We start from the raw sequence: 18074 nt of genomic DNA, 5'->3' as shown, positions 1-18074 counted from the left end.
CAATACAATTTTTAACTTTTGTTTATTTTTCAGATGATATATTTTCTATAATTAATACACATCTTTTTGGTATATGTAATTTTAAGAAGCAATAAAATTTTTTTATAAAATATTTTCTGTACAAATACTTTTTGCACTCACAGTATATACTATGTATGTATGTGCATATATATCATATTTGCAGTCATTTAAACTGTGTACTGAATTAATTTTTCGGACTTATAAACGCAATTAAACTACTATAATATCAAGAATTAAAATAAATTTATATAAATAACGGACAAATGAGAACATAAAAAATGCAATTCTAGTTGCGGAGTGAAAATCTTGTATTCAGAAATCTTACATATGTAGAGTGTACAATCCTCGTTTCGGCTAAACTCTTCAACGAAGTAAATTAGATTCCACAAAGTGTTACTTAAATAATTAGGCAATAAAGCATACAATCTTGAAGTGTAGTAAGAATGTCATCTTATTGCACTTCAAGATTCTTCTTACGTTAGGTTTCTGGCCTGTGTTATCTCTCTCATATGCTTATACTGCGCACACTGATTATTCAATTGCCACGAGCATATGGGACTTACAGTTTTAATGCCGATACTGAACGACGGATTTTTCGAGAGGTGTTTCTGTGAGCAAGGATACTCTCGGGAGGTTGCCGGCCTTTTCCGAGAGGAAACACGAGCGTAAATATTTTAATTTCTACTAGATCGAATCCGGGACATGCTAGACCAGTACGCTATCTGCTAAACCGCGCTTCAAGATTGTACTGTTCTTAAATTTCATTAACTTTTAAGTTACAGAATTTGAACTTAATTTCATGACATTATATTAAATTTAATGTATTTAACTAAAAAGTATATTTGTGTACATGTACATAAAATTGAATGTATTTTTCATGAAATTTAATGTACACGTTCATTACATTTAAGTAACTACTGTAACTTAATTTTCAGTTAAATCATTCATTACTTTTAATTTTATTCATAACCACGAACTTCATTTACATGTAAAGGAAGCTCGTGGTTTCACATTTCTAACAGTGTATGCTTTATTGCCTACTTAAATAAGTAATTTAATTCGTTGATGATGGCTAGAATTTAGTCGAAACATCCGAGGATTGTACACTCTATACATATGTAAGATTTCTGAATACAAGATTTTTCATCCCGCAATTAGAACTGCGTTTTTTGTGTTCTTTTTATGTAAATTTGTTATTTGACTCTTCTCGAGAACTCATATATATATATATATATATATATATATATATATATATATATTTTTTTTTTTATTTTATCTTATTTTATCACGAATTATAAATTGACAAGCAATTCTAATAATTTGATGTTCAATCAGGCATCCTATTAAAAAGATGTTAATATGCTGAAAAATTGTACCTGAATAAATTTATTGCGAAAAATATTTAAGAATTATTATGAGCATTTCTTGCCTATATTTATCATTTTAACGGTTTTTGATAAACTTACTGATAAATTATGAGAGTTAATTTGATTTCATAATTAAATTTGTAATTTTAAGAAAAAAATTTAAAGAGATTACCAACTAAAATGACTAAAATTTAAAAGTTGACAAATAATGGTTAATTTTACGGAATAATGCAACATTTTCGAGTAGATAACGATAGAGAGAATGAAAAAAAAAGTATCCCTCCCCGCATGAAAAATGCAATCAAAACGAAAAGGGGAACACGAACAAGGATTTAGAGGGGACAGGATGCTACACAAAAAAACCTGCCGCACGTGCATGGGGCATCCAATTCCGCACCGTTATTCATCCACGTATCACAGGCGTTCTTATAGTGGTCCAAAAAGAGCGACGCTTTATTATTAAAAGCGCATGGGAGGAACACGGGGATGCGAACAAAGCTTCCGGATACGGGATAGACGGGATTCTCTGTGTGCTACTCGCGGAGTTGCGAAAAGTATAGGACATTTCATCCAGTTTTCAATTTTACGTAAAAAAATTAGCATTTTTGAGATAATGAAAAAAAAAATATTTTGTCGACACTTGCTTATATGAAAATATACAACAATTTTGATAAAAGATAAAAAATAAATAAAAAGACAAAGGGCTACGAGCCTAAAACAATCATCATAAAATAACAAATTTGTATTAAATAGTTAAAAAATAAAATAAAACATGTCATGAATTAAAAAACATGAAATTTAATTTGACCGTCATTTCATGTTTTCGTTTCAAATTGTCATTTCAAATTTCATGTTTTTTAATTTCATGACATGTTTTATTTTATTTTTTAACTATTTAATAGGAATTTGTTATTTTATGATGATTGTTTTAGGCTCATAGCCCTTTGTTTTTTTATTTATTTTAATTTATTGAGTCTTATTACTTTTATGATAAAAGATAAAATTTATACAACTTTAAATTAATAAGATTGCTGTGCTCAAATTTTGAAAACTCATGATACAATTTTAAAAATTACATTATATGTAATTGAAAATATGACATGGAAAATAATGCATATTCACTATCCTAATTAAAACTTTGGTTTAATTCCAAAAGAATTTTAAATATGTTTTATTCAAAAGTTATTTATTTTGAGATGTGACACTTTTCTATAAGCCAACAAAAATTTTCAATCTTTTTCTTATAGCTAACTGATTTATGCGAAATATACCGAAATATATCAATTTTATTTTTAAGAGGGATATATATTATTGTGATAAATTCAACTTGTGGTACTTCACTTATGGTACTTCCTTGATTAGAATGGCTACGTTTGTGAATTCTAATTCTCCAATTTATAAACAGAAAAGCGCCCACCAGCGGTTTACTGGCCCATACCTATGAGGCTTTGTTAAGGCCTGCTACATCAGAAGGCTATCTTTCTGAACAATCGAGGAAAGAACACCGGTTCGTCCCGTCCTTTTCCGGTATTAATGGTGTTATATTAGTACAATGTAACACAACTTAACACAATTTAAAAAACTGAAAAAACGCAAAATGAGGACTGACGTAAAAAATCTTTTTTTTGTCATTTTTTAAACGTATTTTTAATACGATTTTAATGTTCAATGATTTTGAGGCACAGTGTAGCTTACAAACAAAACATAATTCTAAAAATAAGTTAATTCTGAAAATAAGGGACTAAATTATATTATAATTTATGATGTAACATATACTTCATATAGGCTACATAATATCTTTCATGATAGAAGAAAACCATATATTTCCGTTGTTGACACATCATATTACGATTCGTTCAATATTTATTCAGGACGTTGAAATGATGAAAGGCAGTTTACGTGCCGTATAAAAAAGACCATCAGGAAAATATATTAATATTCCAATTAGAAAGTCGAACATAATTCACATTCTTAAGCTATCGCTATTCTTAAGCTATCCAAAAAGGGATACACGTTAAAATAAAAACCTTACGTAAATTATAAGGGACATAAATCCATCAAACAGAAGGAAAATAATACATTAGAAGGAAAATAATACATGGAATAATATTTCAAGAGTTCTCCATTATGAGGATAAAAAATTTACAATCATCCGACCCAGACAATTCGACCCAGACTCCTAATATCGACTCCTAATATTTTACTTATACTACAATTAGGAATTTCTTAGTGAATTTTAAGAAATATGTAACGGAAGCTTATAAGGTAACTGAAAAATAATAAATGATTTAATTAAAAACTAAATTATAGTATTGTTAAACATGTGTATTAAACATTAAATGTTAAAAAATATCATAAATGTTAAAAAATATCATAAAATTATATTTTTAACTTACACAAGTCGACTTTAATTTCATAACATTACATTAAATTTAATATATTTGTAACTGAAAAATATATTTATGTACACGTACATAAAATTTAATATGCTTGTCATAAAATTTTATGAAATTTAATGTACTTTCCATAAAATTTTAAGTAGATTTGCATGAAATTTAATGCACGCATTCATTATATTAAGACTACTGTAAAATTTTTAGTTAAACCATTCATTACTTTTCAGTTATCTCACAACTACAAACTTTTTTTTCCCCTTTACATATTACTAAATTCATAAATTAAATTTCGAACAGTGCAGTATTACGAGGTGATATTTTATCTCTGATAAATCGGTAGAGATTTCGAAAATGCAAGAAAAAAGCTTTAAGGTGACAAGGATTATCTAATCGCACGATTTTCTCCGAGTCTTACTTTCATCTGCAACTGGTTCCGCCACTTTAACATATACGGTATGCGGGCACTTAGCGAGTCGCGTCAACCTTAGTAATTATTATCACGTTTTAAGTGCAGCCATCGTACCTCACTATAATCCTCGAGATTTCGATAAAATCGACAAGATGTTAAATGTTTCTATCGACAGCTTAAGAAAATTCTGAAATTTTTTAGTAAAAAACGGTCTACATGAGGGAAATTAATGTATTTCAGAAAGTACGATTTCTCCGTACAGTAATAAATATTTTCAATCGTATATATTATTTTTGTATTACAAAGTCGTTTTTTTTATATAATATTAGCAATTAATAATTTAAATGGGCATAGACTTTGCAAGATATGTACAATGACTTCTGCCAATCCTTTTTTTTTTTCCTTAATATCAAGATATCATTGCAATAAATCCATGATGGATTTACGTTTCCGGCATTCGCTACTCCTTTCCGTTACGCTAAAGTGATCTGACTAAAAAATGTCCACGTCGTTCTCGCACGACTCACCCGATGCGACGGTTACATCCTTTTCAAACTACGCGGAAATGGGCGTGGATATAAAATATAAAGTATATTCACAACAGGATCCACAAGTACCTGATCTTTAACTGTCAACGCGGCATTGATTTTTTTATGTGCGACAGTTGGAGAACCTCCGGTTCCTTATTCTTGATGTTTTCGCCCTCTGATATTAGCATACACGAAGACAATTTTTCAATTGTTAGGCAATATTAAATATTATCACCAGTGTTATAAAAGAATTCGTAATGGAAGCATGCACGCTATAAATGGAATAAGCAATGTATAATATCAATTGAAAAATTAAGAATTTATAATGCAAAGAATTATCTGTAGAATCTGCAGCATTCGCGGATTGAACAATCGTAAATTTAGGTAACTGTTTGGCTTGGGATTTATGGGTCGACAGTTTTACAAAAATAAAGAATGTTTGCGTCCAAGTTTCGAAGGTGAGCGAATAAATCTGAAAAATATTTCAAATTGACTTGCAAAAGAATGTGCTTTTAAACTGGATATATTCACAATCTAAATAACTCTTCAAATAACTTCAAATAATTCTTTAGTAAATTATTTTATAATTGCAACGTAATAATGTATTACAGTTATATTATAATTTCTTCGATCGGCATCGGCAATTTATGTGTCGCTACAAATCATAAGAAACAAATATATTATCGGCATATTTTTTATCAGCATTAATCATGCCATATCATTCATTTTTATTGCGTTAGTATGATATGTCGTATTTCTTTGGAATCGTAACAAACGATAATTCTCGGGAAATTTCATGCATTCTGCGGTTGCGTTTCCTGACTAATTTTTTCGTAATTTCCTGTATCACAAGACGCAGGATAAATGCATCGCACACGCAAATTGTAATACATCGATTGAATTTGTCTCATGAACTTGATCCATTAATAGCTTAGGAAATAAGATCTATTAATCTCTTAAATCTCTTTATTTTGAAAAAAATTTCAAAAATAAAATTTCATTTTCGAACATATATTTAAGATTATATATGTACACATTTTTTATATTTTACACATATTTAAAATTTATACTTTAAAATAAAAAGTATTGGTACCATTTATATTATATAGTATAATATATAATTTATTCATATATATGGAATAAAAATTATGCAGAATTAATGTATCAATTTGAATTTTTCATGAACAAGAAACTCTTGGTCACATTATTTTCATATCGTTCATAGTCATCTCTATTTGCAGCTAAATCGAATTGCGAATTTAGTGAATGAATGAGCGAAATACTCTAAAATACAACGTTAGAAAAGTTTCATCGAATAAAACTAACTACGTTTAACAGAAAAAGCTGCTTTGCAACTGTTGTAAGATTCTTTAGTATAATTGGTTACAGTGATTATACATTTAAATCCAACAAGAAATTAAAGGCAAGAAGGAAAAAATATCAAAGAATTTTACACCAGTTGCAAAGCTGTTTTTACTGCTGAAGACAGCCCTTTTATTATTACCAGTGCCGTTTAACTCGCTCATTCACCCGCTCGCTCGTTCGCTCGCCCGAGATCCGACGACCTCGTTCGATTAATTTACCAACGTTTCGCACCCACGAGGCGCCTGTCATTATATCCCGGATGAACGGACAGTGTGGGCCGACGCGGAATAAGCAGGAAATTAGAAATATATTTACGTCACTCTCTCGACTCGCCCGTGCAGATATGGCAGCAGATCGACCGCAGAGAATTGCATCACTCGCTATGAGAATGTGTTAGACATCTTTTTTCTGCTAATAGAAGACGTCGCAAAAACGTTTAGCAGCAACAATAAACCGTTATCAGAAAGAAAACATTAAGGAGAAAATATTTGTAGATTAATCTTGTCATAAATAATTTCCATGATGTTTTAATAGGTTTAATTAAATGACTCGTGTAGTTAAACATGACACATACCTACATACCACTCTTTCTAAAAAGAGATGCATAGAAATCAGATAACACGATTGAAGTGTGGCTTAGCGTCGAATAAATTAATTTGTTAGCGATAAGCGGAAGGCAGTAACCTGGTCTCTCGAGGAGAATAAGAGTATTCTATAAATTTCGGAGTACTTTCCCGTTTGCGTGCGTCATTTCCGATACATCGTTCTAAAAGTGCGAGAACGACTCTTAGTTCATTCCATTTTCATCCCAAGCACGATCTGCATTAAGCGTTCTCGAGAGGCTACGTCGTTATACAATTGAAGTGGGAAAGAATGATCAGCCTTGTTCTCCACGATACGTTCATTGGTATTCCAGATGAGCGATATACGCGTTTCTAGTGGACGAGATCGAGGAGCCATTTGCCGACACCAAAACGGATCTTAACGAGCGTATAATTTCGTTGCCGCTGGCGGATTTTTCATGGCGTGATCACAAAATTTAACGTGATCAACGATGATTAGTGCTAACAAAACAAGCTCACTTTCATCACATTAGTTGTTTCAAAGAGAAAAAGAGAAAAGTCCTTCATTCTCGATCTATTTATCTAATGACTTTTAAATGCGCGCAATTTGCACATGTATATATAAAATCACGTATTGCATACAAATTTTATTCATACAACGTTAAGATATTGAATTATTAAATTAAATGTTAATTATTCAAAGTGTCATGTAAAATTAGATATTAATTTTCGCATCATATTATATAAAGAAACGTATCTAAAACGTGCAATGACAATTAAGAAAGAGAATACACGAAATCAAAAATGGAACTATACTCTTTAAAAATGAATCAGTATATTATTACTGACAGTGCTACACTGCTGCTACACTTATAACTGATGCAATGATCTGTTTTTCAGTAATAATACACTAATTCATTTTTTAAGATTATGATTCTGGTGAAAATAAAACGTGAAGCGTTTATTGGAGAGTAAAGCATAAGGGGAGAGTAACAGAAATCCGTAAAAAGTATAAATTGGAACATAAAACGTAAATATATTAGGTGTTGGAATTAATTCGTAGCGTTTTACAAGTGATGGGAAGTACTTTCATTAATGTATTTTTTAATGCTCATGTGAAATAAATAACATTCTTTCATTAAAAAACGCTACGAATTAATTCCAACACCTAATAAATGGAATGAAATATAAATTTTTTTCAAGTGAAGCTCTTGTTTTAAATTTTTTTTAATTTGTTACTTGATAGCCTTATTTATATATTTCAAGAAAAAGATATATAAAATAAGTTAAACATATAAATAAATAAAACATATAAAGAGTTTAAAATTTTTTATCATCCATTTGCAATCAGACCACAGAATTATATTCAATTTCTCTTTTTAGATATACTTAGACATTCCGAATATCATTTTATACAGCTCAAAATGTGAAAATAATTAATCAAAAAAATTTTTTTAAGATATCTCATTTCTAAGGACAGTCAATTTTCCTATTTCTCAAATTCCTATTTTTCAAATTCCTATTTCTTAATACAAAAATTCTATTATTTTTATAAGTACGAATTATACATTCTCTATAAAAAAACTTGATTGAAAATGTAAAGATTAGTCACAGCTTGTATATTCCAAATGCGTTTTATGTAGGAACATTCAACACTCACCCAGTATCGCCGATGTAATCCAGCATGCGTATCTTCAGCATGTCGTATGCTGAATGAGTTGGCGTTCCGTCATATGTGCGAAACCCCTATCAGAGATCGGAATCGTCAGCGGATCGTCGCCAATGCCAAAATAATCGCACGTCGCCAATGACCGATATCCTGGGCGAGTCTAACGCGAGTTATCGAACGGTACCATGTCCTCGATGCCTTAAAACGAAGTCGCGCGCGTTTTGAGCGAGTCACTTTGCACAGGAAACGCTCGCTTATTCGGCTACCTAATCGACGTCATGTCCCTTTTCATCGGACATTCAATGTAAAATAAAATTATAATGATACCGGTATTAGATACCGTATCCGCACCGTATATTTAATCCTCCGGAAATATATTTTCGAACATCGATAAATACTTGCAACATATCTATACCAAATAAGTATATCATAAAAATTTTTGAAATTTTTTTTCAGAAAAAATGTAAAAGGAGATATGAGTTTCGATATGAGACAAATAAATCATGTTTTTTAGAAACTTCCCAGATAACAAAAAGTGACATCCCAAATTGAAACATAGACGTTTTAAAGACGTCTTTGAGACTGAATGAGAGTCAACATTATTGTTAGTCTCGTTTTTGATATCGATTGTTTGAGTTGTGACGAGTATATTGTTCTATCACATATTCTTTTGAAGATAACAACATTTATATATACAACATAAAGATACAATTTCACGTGTTGCTGAAATAAGCAATTGGAGAACAACAGATTTGTCGCCTTTATTCCAGCGACTGAAATTTTGTAGTTTGAACTTTCAACTTATATAAGCGTCAAACGCTCAAATGGTTGACAATGCTGCTGCACCGACCATGTTAACCAGCGTTAACCACGATAATATGACCTAAGTTATTCTCTTTATTTATATGACTAATCCAGATAAAAGGATTTAGTGCAGTCAGATTAACGTAATAATTGCTAATAACTATTTAATTCAGCGTGTTAATATTGCAAATGACACGTAAAAAACAGAAATATTAAATGTGTCGCTCAAATGCAAATTCAATGCTTCTTGCCTTTTCTATGTAGAAAAGTGTAGTGTAAAGTTACAGTTATAATATAGTTTTGCGATAAAAATCATCACGTGATTATTCTTGTTGCTGAAACAATCAGTTTGAGTAGCTCGTGAAACGCATCTTAAATATGGGCAAATTAAGATGCTAAATATGTGTAGAATATTATAATGAATTGATAAAATTCCTGTTTGTATAATGCTTTATTTAATGAAGATATGTAAAGTTTTATAAAAACACATAGATTGGTAGATGTTATTTTTTTCATAAGAAATCATCTCCTTTTCTGTACTAACAAATATTTTCTATTTTTCAATTAATTTTAAAATATTTCAAATACGATTGCAATTCATAAAATATAATAATTTCTTTAATGTTTTAAAGTTGAATTCTAAGTTATTTTAAAAACGATATTAATATCGAAAATCGTCATTGCAATGAATGATAAATCTAGGGCACAAAGCTAGTCTTGTATCTTGAAAACTGAATAAGTTCGAAAATATATTCCCGAAAAATCTACATATATACAGTCATGTAGAGAAAGAAATTCATGAAAAATGCAACTTTTCCTCCTCGATGAATAAAGATTCACGATTTCTAAAGAGATTTGTGGCAGCATCGAAAATCCGTGTTGCTTTAATTTCAACAAACAATGTTTCATGAACAACACTCTCGCGGACATATTAAGATAAAGAACTTGAAATGATCTTAAAATTGAAACAAATCACCGGCATCCCCGTCGTTCTCGTTTTCGCATAATGAATTCACGTAGTTGTTTGACATTTGACAAAATTAGTTTCTTTCAATTATTTCGAATAACGCTATTGTTACACCCGACTCAAGAGATAGTGATATAAATCACATATTTATTCTTCACGACTCACGAGGTTCATGTGTAATTCACACTGAATTCCGGTATAACGTCACTCGGAAGGTTTACATTCTACATCATTTAAATATTATATGATTTTTACATCGCGTGCAATTATAAAAACGTATAACATTGTTTACATGTAACAGTTCTCTCAAAATACTATGATTTTGTACTTCAATTGCCGATTCGAAATGTATATATACAGGATGTTCCACTTATCTCAAGCATCTGAAATATCTCGCTTAATTTTTATAATAGGAAAAAATGTTTCAGATGGAAGTAAAACAATTTCAAGGGGGAACGTATTTGGGGATTGTTATTTTTCTAAATGAAAGGGCCAAAGAGATAGATAGATGAAGATCATCTCCACTTTTTTAAATGGAATTGTATGATTTTTTTTTTAAATAATATGATTCTTCTAATTATTCTGTATATAAAAATATTAAGATACAAATATAAAAAAACCAATAGTTTACGAGATACTTTATTCCGACATATATTGACATAAAATGTTAAATAATTCGGAACCTATTGGTTTTTTGATATTTCTACTTTAATACTTATATATATAGAATAATTAGAGGAATCATATTGTGTAAAATAATCATACAAAAAGGTTCTTAAAAAAGTGAAGATGATCTTCATATATTTTTGCCGCCTCTATCTAAAAGAAAAACAACACAACCAAAATACGTCCCCCTTGAAATCATTTCCACTTTCATCTGAAAGACAGTTTTTTCCTATCATAAAAATCAAGCGATATTATTCAGATACTCGAATTAGGTGGGACATACTTATATAGATATAGGTATAAAAAATATATATATATACGTATATACACTACATTTTCAGTATATAGTTAACACTTTCTTTCGCACTTTTCATCAAAACTCGACACTGATCAAGAAATCTTTCTCGTTGTAAAACGCCGAAGAGAAGAAGACGAGAGACACGAAGCATATCGAAGCGTCGAACTGTTTAACGAGCCTGTTCGTACTTGCATCGTCAGTGGCACTCACTCCCACCGCAATAGTCTCCTCCGCCACCTCTTTCTCTACCTCGTCCACTATTCGCTCAGTTCCTCCACTACCTCCACTTTCCACTCCTGTTCGAGGACCTCAAGAAGAGGACTTCGAACCACTTGTCGAGAATCGCCGGTCTTTCATATCTGATAAGATGTTTGCGCTCTTTCAGGAGCCAATAGACATCGTTCTCGATGCTTTGAGTGCTATCAATTATCATCAATAGTTAATGATATCAGTTATCATCAAATGTTTTTAAGTACTTTTGAGATATCCTCAATGTGTGTCTAGGGTTATTTAAACTACTTATAATCATTTTATTGTCATTTTAGTCAAGGTAATTTCTTTTATTAACTTTTACTAATTGAATAAAACTATTATAATAAAAAAATACTAATGTGCGATGAGAGTCAATATTGAATCAATGATTGTTCTGTAATTGTATGAACTGTCATTGACAATTATATATCTTTTTATATTTATTTTTCATCACATTTGTAGACCAATGAAAACATAGACTCTAAGCCCAATCGCTTTTTATCTGTAAATTCTTGGTTCTTTTGTGCCTGGGAATGTCAACGGTGGTCTTCTTTGTTTATTAAAGGATTCACAAGAAAATTAGCCTAGAAAAGGTCATATTAGATTAGACCAGCTTAGAGTTAAGTGATTTAGACATCCTTCTCTACGTTGATGCTATTATGGCACAGCAAGACCGTCAATTTTCGATATTGAGATAATAGCACAGGGAAGAGACCAGCGGAAAATCACGAGACTAGTTACCGAACATATATACTAATAGTATACCCCGTTGTTCAACCACGGAAGATCGCTTGAGGCTCGGGAAGAATTATGGATTTCACAGCGGTCGATTACGGAAATTTTTCCGGCTCAAATTCTTTCGAAATGATCAAGATTTACAATGTCAGAATGGAATTTATCAACATATGACGAAGCCTGGGAACAGATAAAAATGAACGTTCGGATATGTGCATCATAGTGTATATATTTACCTGTATATTTGTGAGATACTAACATTCGTTGCGATAAATTTCTCGAGGAAATTGTGCCCGATAAAGCCTCCGGGAAATTTAAAACTCTCTTGAGCACGCGGAAAACCCACTTTCCTTTCACGAAATGCTACAACCGTGTTCCAACATCGCGCACCGGTCCGATAAGGTTGCCACTTGAAAGAAGTTATTCACACTTTGTATTCACACTATAATAAATCAAGAACTCTAACAAATTACAGAACGATAATACGAGATACGCTGATTAAAATGCATTGATAACCGTAACAATCGTTCATAGATGTAACATATTACATAATAGTACTAAAATTTAGTTATATAACTAAATGTAATTAGCTGAAAATAAATTAGTATCATTAGGGGAAAGTTGCCTTTTTCGCGAACATTCATCTTTCACATCTCAAAATTTATAATTTTAACATACATATAATATTAACTACTATAGTATAAGGACATTTTTAATTTTGATTTATTAAAATATATCATTTTTGTCATTTAAATTTAAATCGAAATAACTCATGCGTAATTATTCTTTACTAGTCCTCATGATCGGGAAAAAAAAGTTTGCTTAGAACTGATTCACTTATAAAAGATATAATCCCTTGCAGGGGTAGGTACAGTACCCGGATGTATCGCGAGTAGAATAGCCAATTACTGGCGCACGCGTTTTTTTCTTCGGACCCTATTGTGATCGTTAAATTTAGCGGAATTATTTTGTGTGTTCCCCAACCATTATTAACACGCGGTCATTAATTTTCGTCTGAAATCGACGCGTGTCATTCGCGTGCACGACATCAACATATTGTATATCAAATTTACATTGAAATCTCGGAATCTTGTCGCGATTGTAAATGCCGAAAATTCTTGAACGAGCTGATAATGAACGTGGGCAAATTTAATTGTCATTTTAATCATCTTAAGCCAGAAATACATAAAAAACGTAAGGTAATAAATGTAAACAGTATAAATAAATCGGTCAATCACGTAAAAAAATAGAACAGTGTATTCTTTTTCTTTTTTCCTTCTGTCAAAAAATTATATTTAGTGAGAAGAATTTAATAGAGTTTTATTAATAGTAGACTCTCAACTTATTCATCGAACATGCATAACGCGCTTCATTCATTGCAAATAAGAATGTGGAAGAGAACGCGAGGTCCTTAAAAAACCCTAGTGACCTAGTTCTCGATGATCTGATCGCAACGAATGGCAGTCTCGTTAGCTAATCGAAATAGCGGGGTCGAATGTCGGTAGCATCCTTCCTTCTCCCCTTTCCTCTCTCTCTCTCTCCCCCCCCCCCTCTCTCTCTACCGACCGGAGTGCGCTATTCCTCTCCTCAAGGTCGTTTCCGTTCTTTCGCTCTTCACTACCGCCCTATTTACCTCTCGAGGGACGTGCACATGATATCGCATAATTCCCGTACCTAGTGAATATAATTTATTACTCAACGATCATCTCCGCTCGACAGTCGATCAGCAATTACTGGAATGAGGATGTTTCCCTCTTTCCTTTCCTCCCTTTATTATATAAGATGAGCACATAGTGCCTGTCGTATGCTAACAGGTTCCATGTGATTCAAGAAATTGACATGAAATATATTCCTAGATAATCAAACGTATCTCAGTAAAATCGCATAAATCTGTGATTGCCTATGATGCTGACAAATTGTCGAGTACCTGTCTTCAATGATTTCAAGTATATCGAAGCAATACTCAGGCATATATATATGTAATGCCAGTAGTTTTATGACAAGATAGTAGTATCAACGATATCTCTCGTCGACAATACGTCAGCATTTAATGATAGATTATTATGGCAACATGATGACAACAACACAACAAATTTTGATGATTTTAAAGTTGCTCAAAGTTGTCATATTGTGAAGACATCAACTGCTAGCAACGTTGTTATTTGGAAAGTTATATGTGGAAATATTATTATTATTATAGAACAAAATATATAAATGATTAATACTATACGTAATTATTTACATATAGAATTATTTATAAAAGATTACAAGGAATATTCCCTATTTCTTAAAGATAATAAAGAAGATTCTTAAAGAAAATGAATATTAAATTGTTCATAATAATGATTACAATAGTAAGTTTCTGATATTTTAGTAAATAGAATTTAAGCAAAAAACCAAGAATAATAGCATGTTACACTCATAATTTGGCGTAACAGTATCTACATATTCAATATTTATCTTGGTAAATGAATTTCAATCACTCATATAAAATGTATATTTATTTGGCCTTCACGAGAATAATAATGTCAGAAGTATTCGACTTAATGAGCTTCCTACAATACAATAAGACATTACTTAAGTTTAAGTTTTAAACCGTGAGAAATTGATCAATCACAATCAAATTTGAGAAGAATAATCGACTGTGATTGATCAATTTCTTACGGCTTAAGATTTAAAGCTTGAGTAATAACTATAGAAAGCCCATAAATAGAGATAGTATAACACATTAAGCGACGTAATCTATAATGAAATTTTAAGGCCTAAAACTGAAGCTTAAAATTTTATGCTGATTCTACAATGAGTCGGTAGTCGATAGTCTTAAGTTTTATTAGTGAATCGAAGTTGGCCAACAGTCAACTTGTACTGCAACTGACTATCGATTTTCTTAAGAGTGGCTAAATTCGACTTTATTCCTTCCAATTAGTTGAACTAAATGACTTGCTGTACAATTAACAACTTGTAGGTATGAAAAATTATAGTCACCTATTTAGGTTAATGGGCTTTCTCTCTACAATAAGTCATTAAGTACCTAAGCTTCAAGTCTTAAATCATAAGAAATTGATCAATCATAGTAAATTATTCTTCTCGCATTCAACTGTATGTGATTGATCAATTTCTTATAGCTTAAGACTTAAACTTAAATAATGATTTATTTAAGTTAGAAAGCCTAGGTTAAAATTGGTTAAGACTTTGATTTTCGACTACCGATTAATTTAGAATCAGCTTTAAGGCTCAGTTGCACTAACGTTACTTTGACTTTAAACAAGAAAGACTTTTCTGTCTCTATCTGTTTTAAAACCAAAAAGAGACAGAGACAGAAAGCGTTTTAAGCCTCGCTTAAAATCAAAGTAACGTTGGTACAATCAGACTCACCTAAGGCGTAAGAAATTGATCAATCACAGCCAATTATTTTCCTCAAATTCAACTGTGATTAGACAATTTTTTACGGTTTAAGACTTAAATCTTCAGTTTTACTTCTTAAAATTTCATTACAGACACCGCTTTAATGAACTATAATGGTGATCTCGTAATGGCGAGGCTTTCTAATAACGACATTATCTGATGCTCACTTTAGATCAGGTTTCGAATCGCGCTCCAATTATTTTAAGCGCGGAAGAGAAAACCTGCTGCGGCATGATGGCTGAAAAACGTTCAACAGGGGAAGTATAGAAGAAAAAACGAGGGATGGAGAAGGGGAAGGGCAAAAGGTAACGGGGTTAAGTATCCTACCTGTGGATTGTGATGTTCCGGGGCTCTGGGGAAGCCGCTGCGCGGCCGCGACAGTCGGCCAGGGGAGTGGGGGCCTTGAAAAGGTCGCCGAACGATAGGTGATGGCTGTAATCGCGGCAAGCCCAAGTGTATCCTCCGCGCTCATCGCTGCCCTCCTTCGTAGTTAAGCGTTGTCGTCTACTGGCATCGCCACCGCCATCAGCCGTAGCACCACCACCACCGCCACCCTCGGAGAGATGGCGGGTCAAGGGTCGCCGCATATCTCATTCAGGCCGCGCGACTAACTGAACTGTCGACTGGACTCGACTCTTCGCGCAGCTTAGCGCGAAGTCCACCGTTGCTCGTCGCCACAATTCGCGCCGCCCGGGCGTCACGTCCAACGACCGTTCGTCTGCTTTTGCGTGCGCGCGCGTGTGCATGCGCACGCGCGAACACGAATCTACATTCTACGAAACGGAGAGAATCAAGTGGTCCGTTTTGTTTAGCTAAATTTCTTGCGTAATTCATCTTTTTTCCTTTTACATTGGGGCGTAAAAGACAAAAGTTGCACACAAAGAAATTCGGTTAAAAAGAATAAGGCTAATTATTCTTTCTATAATAAGCCATTACCTGAGCTTTAAAGGGTCCTCTACATAGAAGTCGTAGATGGTCGTGGAGTCTTAAGTCGTAGAAAACCAATCAATCACAATCAAATATAAAGAGAACTTGATTAGAATTGGTCAGTTTCCTATGACTCCACGACCATCTATGACTTAAGTTTTAAGCCATAAGAAATTGATCATAGTCGATTATTTTTCTCATAGTCGACTGTGATTTGTCAATTTCTTACATCTTAAGACTTAGGTAATAGCTTATTGTAGTAAGTCCATAAAAGGAGAGTGAAGAGAATGTTTTTTACTTTGATTGATTTTGCTTTTTAAGTTAGTTCTGCAAATATGTATAATGTGCATGTATAGGTACATATATACATATATACTGTAGTGTATATGAAACAAGTGTGAGTTTAGAGTGCAGTCCTGGCTCAATCAGGACCTCTCTAAGACCAGTCATTCATAATCTTATATTTAAGACCGTCTTAAATATACTCTTAAGATGTCATGAACTAATCAGATAACCGGATTAGTATCTTAAAACGTTACCCATACAGCACAAAATTTGCAGCAATATCGCTGCAACAATGCTATAATATTGCTGCAACAGCATTGTTGCTGCAACTTTTGTGCTATAGAAGTACTTAAAACAGTCTTAAAATAAGAATGGACTATGAAACTTCTAATTCTCTTTCCCTTGACCGTGTTCCGATATACATTGTCGGTACTGAAAATTTGTAGAATATACTCAACGTGAATTATAAATGTTTAGTGCTAGCAGTTGTATTATATATCGAAACATGACCTAAATGTAGTGGGATCTGAAACTTAAAGAAGTTAAATTTTTCACTCGTTTGAGAGAAAAGATTACCAAAAGATTACCTAAAAATGACAGATTTTAGCGTGTAAATCTCCACTCACCCTTGATTCTCTCTGCTATGAAAACGTTTATCGCGCCGTGATCCATGGAACTCATCCATGGACGCTCACGAGCCCTTATTCGTTATACCGTTCGGAAAAATGTGTTATCGTGATACCAGACGTTGAAAGAAACTGCATAATACATGCGCGCGTGACCAACCATTTCACATGTTGTTTGTTCTACGACCCACTTTGGCCACGCTCGGCTAACGTCCGACTGTTGTCTCTCCCTCCCCCTCCCCCTTCCCCTCCCTTTAAATCCGCGGCTGGCACCACCTACCTTCGCAGATAAGGCAGGTCGCTCAACCTACCACAGTAGATCGATTAGAATAATATTCATGATTGATGATTCAAAGAAATGATTACAGATAATTTCTAAAATTGTAACTGTTACTTTTTTTTTTGGTAACGATTGTTATCTTTTTCTGTCTATAACGATAACTTGATGATTACATTTTTACAGTAATGCTAACGATTCAGTTACTTTTATCATTACTTTGATTTATATAATAAAAGTATTTATGTAAAATAATATTATATAAATATTTTTATTATAGTATTTAGATTATTATAGTATTAGAGTATTTATATAATCAATAATTATGAATTTAATAATGTATTATTCAAATATTTATGTTAATAATTGCAAATTTATATTCATTGTCGATAATGTTATCGTTCTTCAATTACTTCTGAACCCTTAGGGTAAAAATGAGCGATACAGCTCCGCTATTTTAAATATCGATATTTTTGGATTTTTTTTTTCCAATATTTTATACATATATTTTA

At 32.3% G+C, this 18074-nt stretch overlaps 1 protein-coding gene and 1 long non-coding RNA gene across 7 annotated transcripts in view; one reads left to right on the top strand and one right to left on the bottom strand.

Moving 5' to 3' along the window:
• LOC105148994 (rap1 GTPase-activating protein 1) overlaps positions 1–18074 on the bottom strand; it is a 118362-nt gene that overhangs the window by 88275 nt on the left and 12013 nt on the right. Inside the window, exons 1-2 of one of the 6 annotated variants that reach the window (XM_087414541.1) lie at positions 11091–11375; positions 8312–8397 (exon numbers count right to left, since the gene is read on the bottom strand). The exons of 1 other annotated variant lie outside the window; for it this stretch is intronic. In XM_087414541.1, coding sequence (XP_087270667.1) covers positions 8312–8352 — 41 coding nt within the window. In that variant the 5' untranslated portion in view covers positions 8353–8397; positions 11091–11375. Of the gene's footprint in view, positions 1–8311; positions 11063–11090; positions 11376–15774; positions 16182–18074 lie in introns of those variants that run through there. 4 more of the 6 variants (XM_087414540.1, XM_011061111.2, XM_011061110.2 and 1 more) reach the window with 4 other exon arrangements.
• LOC105148988 (uncharacterized) overlaps positions 1–18074 on the top strand; it is a 116364-nt gene that overhangs the window by 94515 nt on the left and 3775 nt on the right. The window lies entirely within an intron of this gene.

This window comes from Acromyrmex echinatior, chromosome 16, assembly GCF_024713525.1.
Source record: "Acromyrmex echinatior isolate Ae372 chromosome 16, ASM2471352v2, whole genome shotgun sequence".
Lineage (NCBI taxonomy): Eukaryota > Metazoa > Arthropoda > Insecta > Hymenoptera > Formicidae > Acromyrmex > Acromyrmex echinatior.
Note: the sequence above shows the minus strand (reverse complement) of the source record. Positions and strands in the feature narration are given on the sequence as shown.